Below are 23,015 nucleotides of genomic sequence, written 5' to 3' on the forward strand. Positions count from 1 at the left end.
CCTTCTGAAACCCACGTGTGCGGTTACTCCTCCCAGCAGCCCTGAAAGGTAGATGTCATTGGCCTCATTTTACAGACTTAGGATTAGGCTATTTGAGGTCCTCAGGAGCAGAGCTAGGATGTGAATCCAGGTCTCTCTGTGTCTACAGCCTGTGAGGAAGAGACCCGTGATCCAATGGATTCCAGTTCCAAGGAACACGTGTGCACTGCCTTCCCCAAGCCGTGCTCTCTGCAATACACTCTTCCAAGAACAAAGCCTTCCTACTCTCCCTATGAGCCCCCATGGCACCTTGAACATGCCTCCATTATAACATAGTTGAATGATGTTGTGTTTTTTTATATGTGAGAATCTTTCAGTAGACTATGAACTTCTTGAATGGAAGAGCCGTATCTCCTTTTTCTCTGTACCTTTACTCTCTAACACAGTGCCTGAGAGACAGTAAGTGCTCAATAAATGTGTGCTAAATGAATTCTGGGTGGGTGGATGGATAGATAGATGCATGAATGGGTGGATGGGCAGATACATGGACGGATGGGTGGACGAACATATGGCTAGATGGATGAATGGGTGGATGAATACATGGATGGATGGACAGACAGATGAATAAGTGGATGGGTAGATAGATGAGTGGATGAACAGATGGATAGATGGATTGATCAGTGAATGAATACATGGATGGATGGGCGGATGGACGGACAGATGGATGGATGGGTGGATGGATGGACAGATGGATGGATGGGTAGATGGATAAATGGATGGGTGGGTAAACAGATGGATGGATGGATGGATGGGTGGATGGATACATGGACGGATGGACGGACAGATGGATGGATGAACAGATGGACAAATGAATAGGTGGGCAGATGAACAGGTAGGTGGGTGGGTGGATGGACGGATGGATGGACGGACGGATGGATGGACAGATGGATGGGTGGATAGATGGATAAATGAATGGATAGGTGGATGGATGAATGGATAGATGGGCGGGATGGATGCTTGGGTGGGTAGGTAAATCAGTGGATAGATGGATGGGTGGATGGATGAATAGGAAGATGGATGGATGAGTGGTGGGTGGGTGAATGAACATACGGATGGATGGATGGATGGATGGATGATGGATGGGTAGATGACTGTACGGATGGATGGATGGGTGGATGGATGAATAGGTAAATGGATGGATAGGTGGATGGATGAGTGGGTGGGTAGATGACCATATAGATGGATGGGTGGATGGATGGACGGATGGTTAGGTAGATGGGTCAGTGGGGAGGCACGTGGGTGGATGAAAGAATGGATAGATGTGCAGACAGATGGATGGATAGATAGATGGGTGGTGGGATGAGTGGATACATGACAAATCCCTGAAAGGAAGGAGTGAGGCAAGCAAAAGGCTTCTTTAAGAGCCACCTTACCCTCTCACTAACACGTTTCAGCAACTCTTCCACTTCCTCCATTGCCACCATCTCCCTCTGGTACTGGCTTTCTGTCTTCTTTCTTGATTCCAGGTCACATTCAGCTGTCAACGCCACCATCTTCCGATCATACTCCTCTTGTATTTCATTTTCCAGCAACAGAAATTCCTTCTTGAAAACAGCACCCATCCTCCTCTCTACTTGTGGGGAGAGATGGCCACGGCTGGTCAGATTTTTCAGTAGAAGTGCAATGATGTCTTTGCTGATTTGGGTTCGACAAGCCTCCAGATTGGAGTCGGCCTGATTTAGGGTTGCAATCTCCAAGCTGGAAAACACAAAGGTCAAGAGAATTCCATTACATGAAATCACAACAGAAACCAAAGGTTCCCCCAAGGCCCTCAAGTCTTAAATTATTTGCCGGTAAGGCCTTTCTTTCTTCCTTTTCCCTTCTTTCTCTTCCCTTACTGCCTGCCTCATGCTCTATTCAGTTATTTAAGACTAGCCACTAAATTTAGTAGTTTCTATTCAGTAAATTTTTTAAGTACCATGCTAAGAACAGTAAACAGTAAAAAAAAAAAAGGAAAATGGCTAGTTAAATATATTTGAAGATTTTAAAAATAATGTTTACTTTTTTTTCCAATTAAAAATTAATTTATGGGCATGACAACTAAATAAAATGTGGTACCCTGGATGGTATTCTAAAACAGAAAAAGAATATTAGGAAGAAACGAAGGGAATCTGAATAAAGTATGGACTTTAATTAATAATAATGGATCAACATTGCTGATTAGAACGTTGTCTAACTCGCTTGCTTTGAACATGTCATCAGGAAAGACCAGTCACTAGAGGAGGTCATCATGTTTGGTAAAGTAGATATATTAGTCATCTAGTGCCGCTATAACAGAAATACCACAAGCGGATGGCTTTAACAAAGAGAAATTTATTCTGTCAAAGAGCTTTGTTGTCAAACCACTTAACTAGCTAAGGCACTCTGTCAGCTCTGGAGGAAGGTCAATGTCATCAGTCTTCCCTTGGTCTAGGAGTTTCCCTGCTCAGGAACCTCTGCTCCTGGCACTGCTTTCTTGGTGGTAGGAGGCTCCCCGTCTCTCTGCTCACTTCTCTCTTTTATATCTCAAAAGAGATTGGCTTAAGATACTATCTAATCTTGTAGACCTCATCAATGTAACTGCCACTAATCCATCTCATTACATCATAGTGATAGGATTTACAACACATAGGGAACACATCAGATGACAAAATGTTAGACAATCGTACAATACTGGGAATCATGACCTAGCCAAGCTGACAGATATTTTTGGGAGACACAATTCAATCCATGACAGTATAGGACCAAGAAGGGTGAGGGAGACCCTCAGGGACACGAATTGGCACAATAGTCACAACAATGGATTTGAACATGCCAGTGATTGTCAGGATGATGCAAGACTGGGCAGCATTTCTTTCTGCTATACATAAGGTCACCATGAGGCGGAGTCGGCTCAGAGGCAGGTAACAGCAACGTGACACTGGTTGATTAATTGTAACAAATGTACCATACCGTGATGCAGTGAATTGCTTTCATACGGCCCTTCTAGCCACGGTCCTGTAACTCCCACAAAACAGTTGGGTGGGGCCATGCAAATAAGGTGCCTGTGGTCTACCAAGGAGATTGGACAGGTTTTCTAAAGCAAAAAAGGTGCATGGAATCCTTGCATGGGTAGGACTATGTAAATAGGATACATGGAACCCTTGTAGAGGATTGGTTAGTTCGTGGTCTTGCTGGCGGTTGAGGGGGAACACCTTGAGACTGGTAAGGAGCTTGCTATATAACCAGCTTCCCTGACAGAGGTTTTAGGAGAGACACGGAGAAACAAAAGAAGGGGCTGTAACACTGAGGGCCGCGAGAGACAGTGTGGCAAGAGTGGCAGCGGCAAGAGCAGTGAGAGCCAGGAGACTAGCAGGAAACAGCTGCGGTGGGCTTGCCGGCATACAGAGCAAGGCAGCAGCAAGGCCTGACCAGGGCCTGGTGGCATCAAGCCAAGAAGAAGCTGTCCTGCTTGCAGAACTGCATCCTGAGGTGTTCCTGTTACTTCCAGGTTGGTCCTGATCCTGAATTGCAACCTGTTACTTCCCTAATAAACCCCGTAATCGTAAGTACCATGTGTGAGTTCTGTGAGATGCTGCAGCAAATTACTGAACCCAAAGGCAGAAGGGGAAGTACTGAGGGGAGGAGGAGGAGTTGGTGTTAGAGACGATGGAGGGGGACAGCAGCTTGGAAAAATCAGACATTTGGGGCATCTTTAACCTCTGTCTCACAGGAACCAGCTTTGTGCTGATCATTGTCAAAGAAATTACTCATTTACAGACTAATGCTAAGATGTTAATAGGGGAAACTGGGAGTGGGCAGACGGAACCCTCTGTACTATCTTCTCAGTTTTTCTGTGAATCTAAAACTGCTCTAAAAACAAAGTCATTAAAAAATATATAGGAATTGATGCACAGGCTCACAGTGCTCTACAACCTGACCCTGGTGGTGACCGCAGGCTGTGTACAGTTACATAACTCGTCAAGCTTTTAAGACGATGACTATTACAGTGTGTTAACTATAACTCTGCAAAGCTGTAAAAAGATGCAGAGGGAAAAATTCATTACGTTCATGACGGAAAATCCAGAAAAACAGGGAGAAATAGAAGAAGGTTTAAAATCACAGTAGTTTCATCACTGAATCACAACCAATGAAGGCATTTTGTTGTATTTGCTTCCAGTCTTTCTTCTACACATATTTCTTACATAACCCACTGTCCTCGAGTCGATTCAAGATGGTGCAGGACCAGGCAACGTTTCATTCTATTATATATAAGGTCACTGTCTTAGTTAACTAGTGCTGTTACAACAGAAATGCCACAAGCGGAAGGCTTTAACAAAGAGAAATTTATTCTCTCACAGTCTAGGAGTCTAGAAGTCAAAATTCAGGGCATCGGCTCCAGGGGAAAGCTTTCTCTGTCAGCTCTGGAGGAAGGTCCTTGCCAAAGATCTTCTCCCCAGACTAGAAGCTTCTCCACACAGGAACCCCAGGTCCAAAGGACACACTCTGCTCTTGGTGCTGCCTTCCTGGTGGTATGAGGTCTCCCCTACTCTGCGTGCTTCCCTTTCATCTCTTGTAAGATAAAAGGTGGTGCAGGCCACACCCCAGGGAAACGCCCTTTACGTCGGATCAGTGATGTGACCTTAGTAAGGTGCTACAATCCCACCCTAATTCTCTAATCTTGCCTCATTAACCACAGGCAGAGATTAGGATTTACAACACCTAGGAAAATTACAATCTCAAAATGAAGGCCAACCGCACAGAACTGGGAATCATTGCCTAAGCTGACACATTATTTTGGGGGGACACAAGTTAATCCACGACAGTCACCACGAGTCAGAGCCAAATGAACAACAAAAACGCCATTTACATAGGTGCAAGTACAATTTCACCCTCTTTTTTAACTAACACCGTAACAGGGATCTTTCGGTGGCATTTAAAGACCGTAACAGCGTCATTTATAATGGTTGCAGAATATGTCATCACGGGATACATCACAGTTCAGTTACCCATACTTCTATCCTTGTGCAAATATTACTTGGAAATTTCAAAATTTAAAATAACCCTGAAGTAAGTAAGCATCTTTGTGTAGCGCTTTCAATATTCACGATGATTTCCTCAGTTACCCGCTCCTGTGTCACCTTCACGATTTTATAGAATTCCGTCCTCTCATTTCCTCTTCCATGCCACTGATTTGTTGAGGAGATGAGGCCACTCAGCCTGTGTGATGCCCCATATTCTGGAATTGGCTGAATGCTTCCATGGCGTTTTATTATTCTGCAATTCTCATGTTTCCTATAAACTGATAGGTCTGGACCGGAGTCAGATTCAATTTGTTTTTCAAAACACCTTATAATTAGTGCCGTGTGCTCCTTACTAGGTTGTGGTTACTGCTGCTGTTAGCTGCCGTGCAGTCAGCCACCGACCCGTGGCGACCCCGTGCGCAGTGGAACGAAACACTGCCCGGGCCTACACCATCCCCATGATTGCCTGCAAGTCGGACGGTTGTGATCCACAGGGTTTTCAGTGGCTAGTTTTCAGAGGCAGATAGCTGGGGCTTTTTCACCTTAGTCTGGAAGCTCCACTGAAGCCTGTTCAGCACCAGGGCCACACACAAGCCTCCAGTGACAAACGGGTGGGGGCTGCACATGAGGTGCATCAGCCGGGAATCAAACCTGGGTCTTCTGCATGGGAGACGAGACTTCTATCCTTGAACCATCAGTGCCCTCACTGGATCGTACCATGGGCTGATGGATCTGCAGGGGTCCCTGGGTGGAGCAAACAGCTAAGTGCTCAGCTGCTAACCAAAAGTTCTGGCAGTCCGCCTCCACCCAGAGATGCCTTGGCAGAAAGGTCTGCTGATCTACTTCAAAAAATCGGCCATTGAAGACCCTACGGAGAACAATTCTACTTGGACGCATAGCCAGTTGCCATCAGTTGGAACTGGCATAGCAACTGTTGCTATAGCAACTGCTTTTGGTTTGGTTTGGTTTTGCATCTGTAGGTTCAAGTGGGGCCAGAAGGATCCCTGCGTTATAAAATTCTCTATCAACCTTTCCCCTAATGGTTTGCAACTATGGTCTCCACCTAGCGTTTTGACAATAGCAGCTGTTGCCACAGCTAACGTTTTTGTTCTGTTGTTTTATTTTAGATCTGTAGGTTCAAGTGAGGCCAGGATGATATCCCTGCATTATAAAATTCCCCATCAACCCTTCGCCTAATGGTTTTAGCACCCATTTATAATTGTTATCTAGATCCATGATTTCTTCAGGGGTTGAAAAATGCAGACTTTCTAGTTTTGTTATTTCTGCCACATTTTGTAGCTAGAATTCTTCAGAGAGAAGAATTCAGTTACCCTGACTTAAAAGTTCACAGGACAGGAGATATTTGATTCTCTCCTTGCACTTTATCAACTTTCTCATTAAGGAGCTAGTATCATCGCACCCTCCAATGGCGACCATGAGTTCTGGTCTGTGTGTTTGTCTGTTTGGTTTTGCTTTAGCATGAGGGCAAAAGTTAACAAAACTTTCCCCAGCTCCCCAAGAATCTGAGCTTTCGCTAACTCTTCAGCTCTGTCCCACTAGAAATCTAATGAGGACAAGAACATCAAACATGTTATTAGGCAATGTAGCCTATAAAGGAGGCCTGGTAGCACAACGGTTGAGCACTTGGCTGCTAACAGAAAGACTGGAGGTTCGAACCCACCCAGGGCCTCCGCAGGAGAAAGACCTGGCGATCTGCTCCCGTAAAGATTACAGCCAAGAAAAGCTTATGGGGTAGTTCTACTCTGTCACATCGGGTCACTATGCATCCGAATTGACTCAACAGCACCTAGCAACCGACAACGGCATGCTTATGAAAAAAAAATGATGTCTGATTGGTAAATTACGTCTGGATGGGAAGGCCTGTCGGTGAAGCATAAATCCCTGATGGGAATGCCATACTTTGGATGTCCCTGAGGGTGGTGATGCTTGTAACCGAGCATGTCCCTGGGGAGGACCCTGGAAGTTACAGGCTGTGAATTGGTCAAAGAGATATTGGCTCCTGTGGATCACATGGAGCTTCTCAGCTCACCTGGGAGGGTGATGCCTCCCGGAGAGGTATACAGGCTGCAGTGTGACAGGTAGCAAGGACACCTGGAGAGGAGTGCCTAACGTTGTCATGAGTACAAGCTGCCGCCGCCCTCTAACCTTCTGTGTATGGACAAGTTGGCTGGTGAAAGTCTTGTGAGTCTGGACATTTAGCTGAAACTAGGAAGACCCCCAACCCCCACCCCATCCACAGAGAGGTGTGGTAGACAATGAATAAGGAAGACTGAGGAAGAATTGACAGCTTCGAATTATGGTGTTAGCAGAGCATACTGAATATACCATGGACTGCCAGAAGAACGAACAAATCTGTCTTGGACTGAGACTGGAGGGACCCCAGAAGTCGTGGCTCCTGAACGCTCTGTTAGCCCAAAACTAAAACCATCCCTGAAGCCAACTGTTCAGACAAAGATTAGACTAGACTATAAAACATAAAATGATACTGGTGAGCAGTGTGCTTCTTAGCTCTAGTAGACACATGAGACTGTGTGGGCAGCTCCTGTCTGGAGGCGAGATGAGAAGGCAGAGGGGACAGGAGCTGGTTGAATGGACACGGGGAATACAGGGCGGAGAGGAGGAGTGTGCAACTAGGGTCACATAACAATGTGTGTATATGTTTTCATATGAGAAACAGACCTGAATTGTAAATTTTTGCTTAAAGCACAGTAAAAAAAAAAAATCTGTCTAGGAAGAAGTACAGCCTGAATGTTCCTTAGAAGCAAGGATGGCTAGACTTTGTCTTGCTTACTTTGGATATATTATCAGAAGGAACCAGTCCCTGGAGAAGGATCTTGTCTTAGTCATCTAGTGCTGCTATAATAGAAATACCGCAAGTGGATGGCTTTAATGAAGAGAAATTTATTTCCTCATAGTAAAATAGGCTAAAAGTCCAAATTCAGGATGTCTGCTCCAGGGGAAACTTTTCTCCTTCTGTTGGCTCTGGGGAAGGTCCTTCTCATCAATCTTCCCCTGGACTAGGGATTTCTCTGCGTAGGAACCCTGGGTCCAAAGGACATACTCTGCTCTCAGCACTGCTTTCTCAGTGATATAACATTCCCCTGTCTCTCTGTTCCTTTCTCTCTTTTATATCCCAAAAGAAACCTGCTCAAGACACAATTCAATCCCATAGATTACCTCATCAACACAACTGCCACCCATCCCCCCTCATTAACATCATAGAGGCAGGATTTACAACACATCACACGAGATGATAAAATGGTGGACAATCACATAACACCAGGAATCATGGCCCAACCAAATTGATACACACATTTTTTGGGAAAACAATTCAATCCATGACAGACATCATGCTTGGTAAAGTAGAGGGTCAGTGAAAAAGGGGAAGAAGCTCAACAAGATGGATTGACACAGTGGCCGCAACAATGGGCTCAAGCATAACAACGATTGAGAGGATCGGGCATCCCGCTGTACATAGTGTCACTATGAGTCAGGACAGGACCGAATGGAGGGCACCTAACAATAGCAACAAGGAAGACCCTCCTGTCCCTGCAGAATTATGGAGGTTAGCTTCCTCAGAGTCGACTCTGACTCCTGGCAACCCTATGTACAACAGAACGAAACATCGCCCGGTTGTGCGCCATCCTCGTGATCGTTGGCATCTCTCCATAACATCACCATGAAATTATAGATTTTTACGTATTTGTTGGTTTCAATGTTGTTGTTAGGTGCCGTCAAGTCAGTTCTGACTCATAGAGACCCACTGTGGGTTCAATAACTGCAGTCATTATTCTTTCCTGATGCTAAAATTTCATCACCTTAGATCACATTGGCTCCTGTGTCCTCTAGACACAACCCAGCTGGTCTAGTTTTAAACAACAGTTCATTCATTCGATCTTGCATTTTCTCAACAAGTATTCACTGCACATGTACGTCTGCAAAGAGTGCTTTCCACATTACAAGGCAAGAAAGGAACGGGAGACCGATCGAGGCAGTCCGTGCATGGTTCGGTGTCCAACCAACCAACCAAACAGCATTCCACAAGTTCAGAGGAGAAGACATGTCTCCACTCTAGGACAAACAAAACAGATTTAGATCTTTAATGAAGACTCCTTCATTAAAGGCGGAATAATAGCCCCATAAAGAGGTCTATGTCCTAACCTCTAAAACCTGTGGGTCTGTTAGATTTCACGGCAAAGGGGGATTGAGGATGCAGATGGAATTACAGTTGCTAATCAGCTGATCCTAAGATTTCCTTTTCCAGTTCCCATCGAGTCTACTCTAACTCATGGCAACCACATGTGTGTCAGACTAGAGTTGTGTACCCCATGGGGTCTTCACTGATGTGACCTCTTGGAAGTTGACTGCCAGGCCTTTCTTCCAAGGCACTTTGGGTGAACTTGAACCTCCAATCTTTCAGTTAGCAGCCAAAAGTATTAACTGGTTGAGCCATGAAGAGATCTTACCATAGGAAGATTAAGAACAAGGGTCCTTGAAGTGGAAGACGGAGGCAGAAGGAGTCAGAGAAAAGATGTGACAACGGAAGCAGAGCTAAGAGTGGTGTGATTGCTGGCTGAGAAAATGGAGGAGGGGCCACAAGCCAGGGAACGTGGGCGGCCTCTAGAAGCTATAAAGGGCAAGGAACCAAATTCTCCCCTACAGCCTCCACAAGGAACACAGTCCTGTGACACCTTGATTTTTGCTCGTTAGACCCTTTTTGGACTTCTGATTTCCAGAAATGTAAGAAAATTAATTTATGCTGTTGTTATTGTTAGGTGCTGTTGAGTCAGTTAAGAAACATAGTGACCCTACATACAACAGAATGAAATGTTGCCCGGCCCAGCACTTGTCTGTCAGTTTCTCATACTGTGATGGCTTGCTTGTTGCTGTGATGCTGGAAGCTATGCCATCGGTATTTCAAACACCAGTAGGGTCACTCATGGTGGACAGGTTTCAGTGCAGCTTCAAGACTAAGATGGACTATGAAGGAGGCCCTGGCAATCTACTTCTGAAAAAAAAAATGAGCCAGTGAAAACCTTCCAGATATCAACAGAATATTTGAGTCACTAGCTTACAGTAATTTGTTACAGCAAAGTAGGAGACTAACACAGCTTACTTGACAACCCCATCCATCACTCATTCATTAATCCATTTATTAACTTGCACAAGAAGTATCCGTGGTTGCCAGTGTTGGGTAAATTGTGAGAGGGAGACTGAAACGAACAAGAAGACCTCTCTGTCAAAGAGCTTTGGTGTCAAACCACTTAACTAGCTAAGGGACCTGGGTAGAGTACTCAGTTTTTCTGAGTTTCTCAGTTTCCCCACCAGTATAGCGGGGACAACTCTCATAGGCTATTGTTTAGCGCTAACCAGATCAGAAACATAAAATGCCCGGCATAAAACCAAAACTAAACCAATTGCTGTGGAGTTGATTTCAACTTATAGCAACCCTGTAGGGCAGAGGAGACCTGCCCCATAGGATTTCTAAAGCTGTAAATCTTTACAGAAGCAGACTGCCACATCTTTCTCCTGAGGAGCAGCTGGTGGGTTTGAACCACCAACCTTTGGTTTAGCACCCGAGCACTTACTCACTGCACCACCAGGACTCTTTCTTAATCTCCTGTGGCTGCCGTAACAAAGTACCACAGACCAGCCAGCTCATCCAAAACCAAGAACCACACCCACTGCTGCCAAGCAGATTCCAACTCGCAGCAACCCTGTAGGACAGAGTGGAACAGCACCATAGAGCTCCCAAGGAACGCCTGGTGGATTCAAACTGCCGACCTTTTGGTTAGCAGTCAAAGCTCTTAACCACTAGACCACCAGGCTTTCCAAGGTGGCTCACGTTGTTGTTGTTAGGTGCCGTCGAGTCGGTTCCAACTCATAGCCACCCTATGTACCACAGAACAAAACACTGCCCGGTCCTGCACCGTCCTTATAATCGTTGTTATGCTTGAGCCCATTGTGGCAGCCACTGTGTAAATCCATCTCGTTGAGGTTCTTCCTCTTTTCTGCTGAGCCTGTACTTCACCAAATATGATGTCCTTCTCCAGGGAGTGATCCCTCATGGCAACATGTCCAAAGTAGGTAAGATGCAGTCTCGCCATCCTCGCTTCTAAGGAGCTTTCTGGCCACGCTTCTTCCAAGACAGGTTCGTTCATTCTTTTGGCAGTCCATGGTATATTCAATATTCTTCACCAAGACCACAATTCAAAGGCTTCAATTCTTCTTTGGTCTCCCCTATTCATTGTCCAGCTTTCACATGCATATGATGCTGTTGAAAATACCATGGCTTGGGTCAGGCACACCTTAGTCTTCACGGTGACATCTTTGCTCTTCAACAGTTTAAAGAGGTCCTTTGCAGCAGATTTACCCAATGCAATGTGACTTTGATTTCTTGACTGCTGTTTCCGTGGGTGTTGATTGTGGATCCAAGTAAAATGAAATCCTTGACAACTTCAATCTTTTCTCCATTTATCATGATGTTGTTTATTGGTCCTGTTGTGAGCATTTTTGTTTTATGTTGAGGTGTAATCCATACTGAAGGCTGTGGTCTTTGATCTTCATTAGTAAGTGATTCAAGTCCTCTGCACTTTCAGCAAGCAAGGTTGTGTCATCTGCATAACACAGGTTGTTAGAGTCTTCCTCCAGTGTTGGTGCCCTGTTCCTCCTCATATAGTCCAGCTTCTCAGATTATTTGCTCAGCATACAGATTGAATAGGTATGGTGAAAGGATACAATCCTGACACACACCATTCCTGACTTTAAATCACTCAGTATCTCCTTGTACTGTCCAAACAACTGCCTCTTGATCTATCTACAGGTTCCTCATGAGCACAAAGGTGGCTCATAAGAGCTGAAATTTATCTCACAGTTCTGGAGGCTGGGAGTCCGAGATCAGGGTGTCTGCCATGTTGATTCCTTCTGAGGCTCTGAGGGAGAATCTGTTCCTGCCTCTCTCCTAGCTTCTGGTATGGCTAGCGATCCTTGGCGTTCCTTGGCTTATAGATTCATCACTTTAATTCTAACTGCATCATCAGCTGGCCATAAGGTCTTCCCTCTGTGTCTCTTTTCCTCTTTTATAAGGACACGACTCATATTGGTTTAGGACCTATCCTACTCCAGTACGACCTCATATTAACTGATTGCATCTTAAAGACCCTATTTCCAAACAAGGTCACATTAACAGGTACCAGGGATTAGGACTTCAACATATAGTTTTGGGGGACATGATTCAATCTGTAACAGTCACTATGGATAAACTACCAGAACTGACAACAATAAAAACTGTCAGGATATTCCAAAGCCATAAAAGAACAATGTTCCCTTAAAGCAATTAAAACACCATGCTATGAACGAAGCTAGCTGGCATCTGTTAATTTCCCATATGGCCACAGGAGAGAAAAATAAACATTAAGACTTCTTCATTTATGCACAAGATTGGGTCCACTGGTGAAGACGTAGATTCTCATTACTCCCTATGGCATTTTTAATTATTCAGACAATGAAACACGTATTTTTCAAAAAAATAAGTCCCTAATGACTCCTTGAGACAGAGGCATTCTGAGTTACATTTGCTGGGCTCTGATTCTTAAAGATTTTTTACTTCTTCAACAACATAGCAAAGTTATCATTAGCTACTGTTAACTTTGACTCACGGCAACCTTACGTACAACTGAACAAAACGTTGCCTGGTCCTGCAGCATCCTCACAATTGCCAGCATGTTCAAATCCATCATTGCAGCTGCTATGCTGTTGTGCATTGAATTGTGTCCCCAAAAATATGTGCTGTGCTGCCCTGACAGGGAACACAACAGAGAATCCCTGATGGAGCAGGAGAATAGTGGGATGCAGACCTCAAATTCTCGTAAAAAAAAAAAAAAAGCCAGGCTTAATGGTTTGGCTGAGACTAGAGGGACCCTGGAGGCCATGGCCCCCAGACCCTTTGTTAGCCCAAGATTGGAAGCATTCCCAAAGCCAACTCCCCAGACAGGGACTGGACTGGACTATAAGATAGAAAATGATACTGGTGAGGAGTGAGCTTCTTGGCTCATGTAGACACATGAGACTATGTGGGCAGCTCCTGTCTGGAGGGCAGATGAGAAGGCAGAGGGGGACAGAAGCTGGCTGAATGGACACGGGGAATACAGGGTGGAGAAGAGGATTATGCTTTCTTATTAGGAGAGCAGCTAGGAGTACATAGCAAGGTGTGTGTAACTTTTTGTATGAGAGACTGATTTGGTTTGTAAACTTTCACTTAAAGCACAATAAATTAATTAATTAAAAAAAATGTATATGTTGTAAATCCTTACCCCCATACCTGTAGATGTAATTCCATTTGGGTATGCCATTGTCTTTGTTATGTTAATGAGGCTGCATCAGTGTAGGGTGTGTCTAAAACCAGTCACTTTTGAGACATTAAAAAAAAAATCGATTAGGCTCAGAAGAAGCAGACACAGAGGAAGGCCCACAGTATCTAAAGAAGACAGAGGCAGATCAGTCTACAAGCCCAGGAACTTAAAGAAGGGCAGGCTAGAGAAGCTGAGACAAGGAATTACCCTCAGACTGGATAGAGCACCTTCCCCTACAGCCGGCACCCTGAATTTGGTCTTCTCGTCTCCTAAACTGTGAGAAAACAAGTTTCTGTTTGTTAATGCCATCCATTTATGGTATTTCTGTTATAGCAGCACTAGATAACTAAGATATGTGCCAACCCATCTCACCGAGAGTCTCCCTCACCCTCACTGGCTCTCTACTTCACCAAACTTGATGTCCTCCTCTAGCCATTGATCCCCCTTGATGATGTAAAGTGAATTGGGCAACATCCTGTTGTGATTCATAAGGTTTACACTGGCTAATATTTGGAAGTAGATCGTCAGGTCTTTCTTCGTAGTCTGTCTTAGTCTGGAAGCTCTGCTGAACCCTGTTCACCATGGGTGACCCTGCTGGTATTTGAAATACTGGTGGCATAGCTTCCAGCATCACAGCTACACACAAGCCACCACAGTATGAGAAACTCACAGGTGGATAAACCCTGCTTTCCTAGGGACTGTTCATTTTTCAGGTCACAAAAGTGCCATCGTCTGCTACACTTTAAAAATGAGCTTATTTGCTCAGATCTGTTGTGCTGCACATACAAGTGAGATCCCTCTTGTAGATGAGTTTCTTCCCACAGGAGTTTAGAACAATGCTCTCAACACAGAGGTTGTTGTTGTTGTTGTTGTGTGCCATCAAGTCTATTCTGACTCATAGTGACACTGTAGGACAGAGTAGAGGTGCCCCATGGGGTTTACAAGGCTGTAATCTTTACAGAGGCAGACTGCCACATCTTTCCCCCACGGAGCAGATGATGGGTTCAGCTATCCACCTTTTGGTTAGCAGCTGAGCACTTCAACACAAAAGTAGCACTCAATAAAAGTAGGCCATTAGGATTCGCGAACAGGTTTGCCCATGACAGGATCTTCCTAAAAGAAATAGCACTGCTTAAATTATTCAAGAGCTGATTAATACTTTGATTAGCTACTGATGATAAAAAAAGAAAGACATTAGTTTTCTTTTCCTCATTTCTTTCACGTAAAAATTAATCAAGTTCTCACCAAATGGCAAGCAAGATGTCAGAATAACATCAGGAGAGAATTTGATATGAAATGTGAAAAGGACTCGTTAATCAACACGGAGAATAATTAATCCAGAAAGAAAATGAATGGCCGTGGCTGTTTTTTACAGTATGCATCCAGTTTCTTCAAGTTAGCTGGTGTAAGCACAATTGCGTGAAATGAGTCGATTCCTGCTCACAGTGTCCCCATGTGACAGAACAGAACTTCCCCATACGGTTTCCTAGGCTGTCATCTTCACAGGGACTGATAGCCAGGTCTTTTCTCCTGCAGAGCCACTGGATGGGTTCGAACCACCAACCTTTCAGTTAACAGCCGAGTGCATAACCATTGTGCCACCAAGGCTCCCTGTAAGCATAACTGTGGTGCAGTGAATTACTTAATGTGGCCCTTCCAGCCATAGTTTCTGTGACTCCCATACAGTGAATGAACTTTTGCTGAAGATCATTCAAAAGGAGCTGCAGCGGTATATCGACAGGGAAATGCCAGAAATCCAGGCCAGGTTCAAAGGAGGACGTGCAACCAGGGACATCATTGCTGATGTCAGATGGATCCTGGCTGAAAGCAGAGAATACCAGAAAGACGTCTACCTATATTTTATTGACTATGCAAAGGCACTCAACTGTGTGGATCATATCAAATTATGGGTAACATTGCGAAGAAAGGGAATTCCAGGACACTAAATTGTGCTCATGAGGTACCTGTGCATAGATCAAGAGGTAGTTGTTCTAACAGAACAAGGGGTTACTGCGTGGTTTAAAGTCAGGAAATATGTGCACCAGGGTGGTATCCTTTCACCGTACCTATTCAATCTGTATGCTGAGCAAATAATCTGAGAAGCTGGACTATATGAAGAAGAACAGGCATCAGGATTGAAGGAAGACTCATTAAGAACCTGCGTTATGCAGATGGCACAACCTTGCTTGCTCAAAGTGAAGAGGATTTGAAGCACTTACTGATGAAGATCGAAGACCACAGCCTTCAGTATGGATTGCACCTCAACATAAAGAAAACAAAAATCCTCACAACTGGACCAATGAGCAACACCATGATAAACGGAGAAAAGATTGAAGTTGTCAAGGATTTCATTTTACTTGGATCCATAATCAACACCCATGGAAGCGGCAGTCAAGAAATCAAAAGATGCATTGCATTGGGCAAATCTGCTGCAAAAGACCTCTTTATTTATTTATTTTTAATTGTGTTTTAAGTGAAAGTTTACAATTCAAGTCAGTTTCTCATACAAAGACTTATACACACAGTGTTATGTGACCCTAGTTGCTCTTCCTATAATGTGACAGCACACTCCTCCTCTCCACCCTGTATTCCCCATGTCCATTCAACCACCTTCTGTCCCCCCTCTGCCTTCTCATTTCACCTCCAGACAGGAGCTGCCCACATAGTCTCACGTGTCTACTTGAGCCAAGAAGTGTACTCCTCACTAGTATCATTTTATGTCTTATAGTCCAGTCTAACCCTTGTCTGAAGTTTTGGCTTCAGGAATGGTTTTAGTTTGGGGCTAACAGAGAGTCCATGGGCCATGTCTTCTGGGGTTCCTCCAGTCTCAGACCGCTGAGTCTGGTTTTAGTACTAGAATTTGTTTACTGCATCCCACTTTTTTCCTGCTCCATCAGGGATTCTCTGTTGTGTTCCCTGTCAGGGCTGAAAAGACCTCTTTAAAGCGCTGAAAACCAAAGATGTCACCTTGAAGACTAAGGTGCGCCTGACCCAAGCCATGATATTTTCAATTGCATCATATGCGTGTGAAACCTGGACAATGAATAAGCAAGACTGAAGAAGAATTGACACGTTTGAATTGCAGTGCTGGTGAAGAATACTGAATATACCATGGACTGCCAGAAGAACAAACAAATCTGTCTTCGAAGAAGTATGACCAGAAAGCTCCTTCGAACCAAGAATGGTGAGACTACATCTTACGTATTTCGGACATGTTGTCAGGAGAGATCGGTCCCTGGAGAAGGACATCACGCTTGGTAAAGTAGGAGGTCAGCAGAAAAGAGGAAGACCCTCAACGAGATGGATTGACTGTGGCTGCAACAATGGGCTTAAGAATAACAACGATTGTGAGGATGGTGCAGGACCAGGCAATGTTTTGTTCTGTTGTACACAGGGTCGCTATGAGTCGGAACCGACTGAGCAGCACCTAACAACAACAACAACAACAAATAATGATTGGGTAAAAAATAAATAAAAACATGTAAATAAGGTGTATGGAGCCCTAACAAGGGGATTGGTCAGTTTTGCCATCCCGCTGGGCTTAAAAGAGAGCCAATCCCAGAACACAGGAGGACCAAACTACTGCTAAGAAAAAAAAGCTAGGAGTAGGGCCTGGGATCCCTGCGCTGAGAACCACCTAGACCTCAGAGACACAGAGGGAGCTGTAGCATGAAAGAAAGACAGCAAGAGAGACGGTGGCACAACAATAGCAGAGCAATAGTGGCTTGAGTCAGCAGGACCCAGTAGACCGGTGCACAATGGCTGCAGTGAGGCTTGCCGGACCATGGAGCTAAGAGTTGTACACTTGTCCAAGAAGGCCCCGGTGGCAGAGGACGAGAAGGAGCTGTCTTGATGGAGGAACTTTGTCCAGAGTTGTTGTTCCTGCAATTTCCAAGTTGATCCTGATCCTGAGTTGTGCCCTGTTACTTCCTTAATAAACCCCATAACTGTGAGTATGGACTGTAAGTTCTGTGTGGCCACTGCACAAATTACTGAGCCCAGCAGAGACGTAGAGAGTGCCGTGGGGGGAGCAGCTGGTGTCAGAATTGGTTGAAAGGCTGGAGAGAGGAGGTGTGTCTCACCTCCACTTCATAGGAATCAGCTATGGGCTGTTGGTCTGAATTCTCCTCCTCCCTCACGAAGTTAGAGGAAGTCAGACGCCCCACCATGCCATTTTACACTAACAGACCCACAAAAGCCAATTCGGTATTAGTGAAAGTGAACTTGTCCCCAACAGGAGTCAATTTCCATGGGTAGAGAGATAACGCTGCAAGATCCCAGGCCGGACCACAAATCGTGTTTACATATTGTTGATTTCAGGGCCTGGATAAGAGAAATTTAGGGGAAAACACTCCCACCCTCGAGCTTTTTTTATTGCCAAAATTTTAGTGGGAGGTTAAATCAGAGTAAAAGGAGTTACCATAGGTGAAAGAAGCATCCCTAAAACTTGTGGTAAAAAGCCAGTTGGTAACAATGCAGAAAGGGAGGGTGCCAACAGTTGAGCAGCTCCAAGAATGTAATCAGTGTCACTGAATTGTACGTGCAGAAACTACTGAATTGGTGTATGTTCTGCTGCATATATCCTCAAAAGCAAAATAAACAAATTATTTAAAAAAAAAAAAAGTTGCCATAGAGTCAATTCCAACTCATGGCGCCCCCATGCGTGTCACAGTAGAGCTGTGCTCCACTGGGTTTTCAATGGCTGTGACCTTTCAGAAGTAGACCGCCAGGCCTTTCTTTCGAGGTGCCTCTGGGTGGATTTGAACCACTCACCTTTCGGTCAGTAGCTAAGCGCTTAGCCGTTTGCACCACCAGCCAGGGACTCCTAAACTTGGGACACATTTTGAGTTTTCAGTCTGTCATAAATCTGAGTGATACAAGGTGGTCAGAAACATGCATATGTCCTCAGCAGCACTTTCTTCTTATTGAGAGTTTTTGATGTTGAGAAGTAAAAGCAGAGAGTGAGCACAAAGAGGGAGACCCTCAATGAAATGGACTGACACGGTGGCTGCAATGATGGGTTCAAACATACCTATGAGGATGGCGCAGGATCAGGCAACACTTCCTTCTGTTATACATACATGGGGTCACTATGAGTCGGAACTGACTTGACAGGCACCTCTCCAGGGCTTGAGCTACTCCTTAAAAGGGAGTGAGTACAGACGGGGACAGACGCCATTGGGTCTTTCTGGGCTGGGGTTTCCGTATCACTGCCCACTCTCAGCCTACTCACTGGACAGAGCCCGATAGGGCAGTCAACTCTGGACAGAACCCACTTCCGGTTCCTTCCTGAACCTTTCTCCCGACTTCCCCTTGAGTACATGCTAATTACCTTCCCCTGGACAGTGATAAGTGCTGTACTCCATTATGTCTGAGAGCACCGGCTCGGGAGTCTCAGCAACTTAGCTTCACTCTCTGCCCCACCCTTAGGAAGTGGGTGAGCTCAGGTTTGTTGTGTAACATCCTTCTGAGCCTAGTTTCCTGATTAGTTGTTGCTGTTGTTAGGTACCGTTAGTTAGCCCCCAACTCACGGCGACCCCATGAACAATAGATCAAAGCACTGCCCAGTCCTGTGCCATCCCGTGATCAGCTGCAGATTAAACCATTGTGATCTATGGTGTTCGTGTTGGAAGATTTTCAGAAGTGGACTGCCAGGCCTTTCTTCCTAGTCTATCTTAGCCCAGAAGCTCTGCCGAAACCTGTTCAGCATCATAGTAACACACCAGGCTCCCCCGACAGATGGGTGGTGGCTGCACACAAAGTGCACTGGCTGAGAACTGAACCTGGGACTCCCACATGGAAAGTGAGAATTCTACAACAGAGCCACCATTGCCTCCTTCCTTGTTAGTAAGGTGAGATTATCACCCAGCCCAAAGAAGGGTCGTCTAGTAGATTAATCATCGCGCCTCTCTGTGCGGGCCCATTGCAGACAGCCCAGATGCAGCGGCTGCTCATAGAAGCCACGCTGAACTGGTGTCAGACTCTTCTGGCTACAACTGAGCAGATTAAGAAATTAGGGGACAGAGCGAGAAACTCATTGAATTTCACTGGGCTTTAATTCAAGGAGGTTTCATTTTGGGCATTAATTCCTCTCTGCTAACTTAGTAAACGATCCCTAGTCTGACCCCCAACCGATTGTAGGGATGGTGCAGGACCCCGTGAATCCAGGGCTGGCTGAATGGCCGCTAACCACAACAACATATCATCCCAAGTTGGGCCATTCTTTATATAACCGTTGGATCCTCTCTGCCGAGGCTGAGAGTCAGCTTAGTGTACACTGTGGCCTCAAAGTTAACTTTTATGCCCCATTTTCACCTCTTTCAGGACTTTCCAAGGTCAAAAGTTGGCCTGTCCCCCAAACTGTGGATGACCCATGAGGAGGAGCTGGGGCCTGGAGAAGGGCCTCAGGAAGCCAATGGAGGCTGCTCTGATGTCCTGAGGCCTCCTTCCCTGAGGGGACAGACGTGACCCTGGTAGCACACAGACTTAGCCAAGGAATCCAAGAGGTTAGAAGAAAAGACCCTGGGGCAATATTAAGGGGAACCTTTATTCCCCATCCTTAACCTTCTAAAAAGGGGGAGCCTCCACTCATCACCGGAGGCCAAGCAGGAGGGAAGGCTATGGGTTTGTCCTTCCACCTCCCTCCTCACTGCTCCACAGACAGAAGGGGACACTCATTCTCAAGCTTCCCTCCTTGAGTTCAGCAGGAAGTCTGCTCAGACACCTGCTTAGCAGAAAGGCGCCAATCGATGCCTTGAGTGTGGACTTGAGCTGCCCCTGACAGGTGGGAGTGCCAGCCTGACAGCTGTTCTGGCTGCACACCGTATCACTGTCAACATCAGCACCTCCGACGATCACACGCCTACTGAGACTGACTTCCCGCAGCGCCGAGAAGCTAACGGTAATTCAGGGACCCCCGGGATGAAGTCCCCCTCACTGGGACCACAACGATGAGAAAGGAAGATCCCTCCAGAGAGACGGGTGTACAACAGCACCAACTGAACGTCTTGGATGTTTCTTAGTGTCTGTGAAAAAGCAGACAAACGAACATCAAAAACAACAGAGCAAAGATTGACGAGGAAGTAAAGAAAACTGAACTAAATCGCCTGGTAAGGATTCAGAGACCACATCGACAGATGCTCACAGGGAAAAACCGTGTAATTCCCACTGACATCAACCAGCTGAGGGGGTTCGAGCACCATCCTGACCCCCTCATTCCCCTTCTCCAAAGCCAGAAGCTGCCAGGATCTCCCCAATCCCAAACAATCTGCCCAGACCCCACTCCATCCTGCCTTCCTCAGCTTCCCTACCTGGCCACAGGCCAGCGACCCCGGAAAAATTAAAAGTCCAGAAATCAAACAACAAGAAACTGGTCCATCACCTACTCTGAGCCGGGCACCCATTGTTCTCAGCCCTGGGCGTGCTGCTGTTAGCTGCCTTAGTCACCTAGTGCTGCTGTAACAGAAAAACAAGCGAATGGCTTTAACAAACAAGTTTATTCTCTCACAGTCTAAGAGGCTAGAAGTCCAAATTTCAGGTGCCAGCTCCAGGGAAAGGCTTTGTCTCTCTGTCAGCTCTGAGGGAAGGTCCTTATTATCAATCTTCTCCGGTCAAGGAGCTTCTCAGTGCAGTGACCCCGGGTCCAAAGGATACACTATTCTCCTACCTCATGCTTCTTGGTGGTATGAGGACCCCTGTCTCTTCAGCTTCTCTCTTTTATAACTCAAAAAAGACTGGCTCAAGGCACAACTCAATCTTAGAGATTGAGTCCTGTCTCAATAACTGCCGCTAATCCCATCTCATCAACATCACAGATAGGATTTACATCACATAGGAAAATCACATCAGGTGACAATATGATGGACAACCACACAATACTGGGAATCACAGCCCAGCCAAGTTGACAGATATTTTGGGGGGGACACAATTCAATCCATGACACTGCCATAAGGTTGGCCCTGACACATGGCAACCCTGTTGTAGATGGACCATTGTGATCCATAGGGTTTTCATTGCCAGACCTTTCTTCCTAGTCTGTCTTAGTCTGGAAGTTCTGCTGAAGCCTGTTCAGCATCATAGTAACACATAAGCCTCAAGTGACAGATGGGTGGTGGCTTGGCCAGGAATCAATCCTGCACCTTCCACATAGAAGGTGAGAATTCTATCACTGAACCACCACTGTCCCAATTTATTCTACCCTGCACTGTATTTATTTGCAAGAGAGTGGTCTCTCTTGGTTGACAGTGAGCATCGTGAGGTTCCTGTTTTCCTGGCATCCTCTCCAGCCCCTACCCCAGCCCAGTGCCTGGCGTTGAGTGGGAGCTCGGGAACACTTGCCAAGAATGGGAGGTGCTGGTTGCACACAGAGCTCCTCAAACCCTCACCTTGCTGGGAAGATGACAGCCAGGGTTGTCGTGGTAACCAGATGAGTATTACCGCTGCTCTGCTCATCAGCCGTGGCCTTTATGTCCCCATAAAAATGCTGCTCTGGCTTGCCAGGCACTGTGCTGCAGCCCACGGCCTCACAGGTAGCCCAGACGACGTGCAGGTGTGACCCAGGGCCGATTTCTACCTCAGCTGACCTTCACAGCAAATGTGCTCCTATTGGCCGTTCGGTGCTCTGGGTGAACTCTGATGCTGATCCTTCCAGAAATCTGCTGGGTTGGAGTGCGGAAGGAATCAGGGTCTGTGAGCGCCTTTTTGCAGAGACTAAGGCAGTGTTAAGGAGTTGAACAACGTTGCACTGGGCAACTATGCTGCAGAAGGCCTCTCTCAAGTTTTCCAAAGCAGAGATGTCACTCCGATGACTAAGGTCCACCTGACCCAAGCCATGGCCTTTTCAATTGCTTCATATGCATGTGAAAGCTGGACAGTGGAAATGGCAGCCTGAAGAAGAACTGGCGTGTTTAAGCTGTGGTGTTGGTGAAGGACACTGAACATACCGTGGACTGCCGGAAGAATCCCTGGATGGCGCAACTCGTTTGGCGTTCAACTAGAAACTGAAAGGTTAGTGGTTCGGACCCATCCAGCGGAGCCCAGGAAGAAAGGTCTGGAGTTCTGCTTCCAAAAGCAAATGAAAACCCTACGGAGCAGGTCTGCTCTGCACATGTGAGACCCACCTGAGTCAGAATCAGCTCGTCAGCAACTGGTTTGGATTTTTTTTTGGCCAAAAGAATGAACAAATCAGTCTTAGAATAAATTCAACCAGAACGTTCCCTAGAAGCAAGGATGGCGAAACTTGGCTCACTATACGTTGGACACACCATCAGGAAAGACCAATCGCTGGAAAAGGTCATCATGTTTGGTGATGTAGAGGGTCAGGAAAAATGAGGGAGACCCTCCGTGAGACAGACTGACAAAACGGCCACAGCAGCACAGCAATCACGAAGATGGTGCGGGACTGTGAGTCAGAGCTGACTCGACGGCGACTAACAACAGCCAAAAAGGCCTCCTCCCTGACGCTCTCCGGGGACCTACAGCCCAGACTCCTGAAGTCCCCCAGGCTCTGAGGACATCCCCTGAAGGCTCAGTTTCCTCTGCCGAGAACACTTCACTCTCTTCCTGACAAAGTCCTAGTGACCCTTCAAGACCCAGCTCAAACATCACCTCACATGTTACCCTT

General features: G+C 45.9%; 1 protein-coding gene across 4 annotated transcripts in view; it reads right to left on the reverse strand.

The window, feature by feature from the left end:
• The window catches only part of EVC2 (EvC ciliary complex subunit 2), a 198,472-nt gene that overhangs the window by 88,034 nt on the left and 87,423 nt on the right, over positions 1–23,015 (reverse strand). For all 4 annotated transcript variants that reach the window (XR_007517705.1, XM_049886523.1, XM_049886522.1 and 1 more), the window contains exon 10: positions 1,413–1,737. Coding sequence is in view for 3 of the 4 variants with exons in the window: in XM_049886523.1 (XP_049742480.1) it covers positions 1,413–1,737 (325 nt within the window). In the remaining variant the exon portion in view is untranslated. The remainder of the gene's footprint in view (positions 1–1,412; positions 1,738–23,015) is intronic.

Source organism: Elephas maximus, chromosome 5 (genome assembly GCF_024166365.1).
Source record: "Elephas maximus indicus isolate mEleMax1 chromosome 5, mEleMax1 primary haplotype, whole genome shotgun sequence".
In the NCBI taxonomy this organism is placed as follows: domain Eukaryota; kingdom Metazoa; phylum Chordata; class Mammalia; order Proboscidea; family Elephantidae; genus Elephas; species Elephas maximus.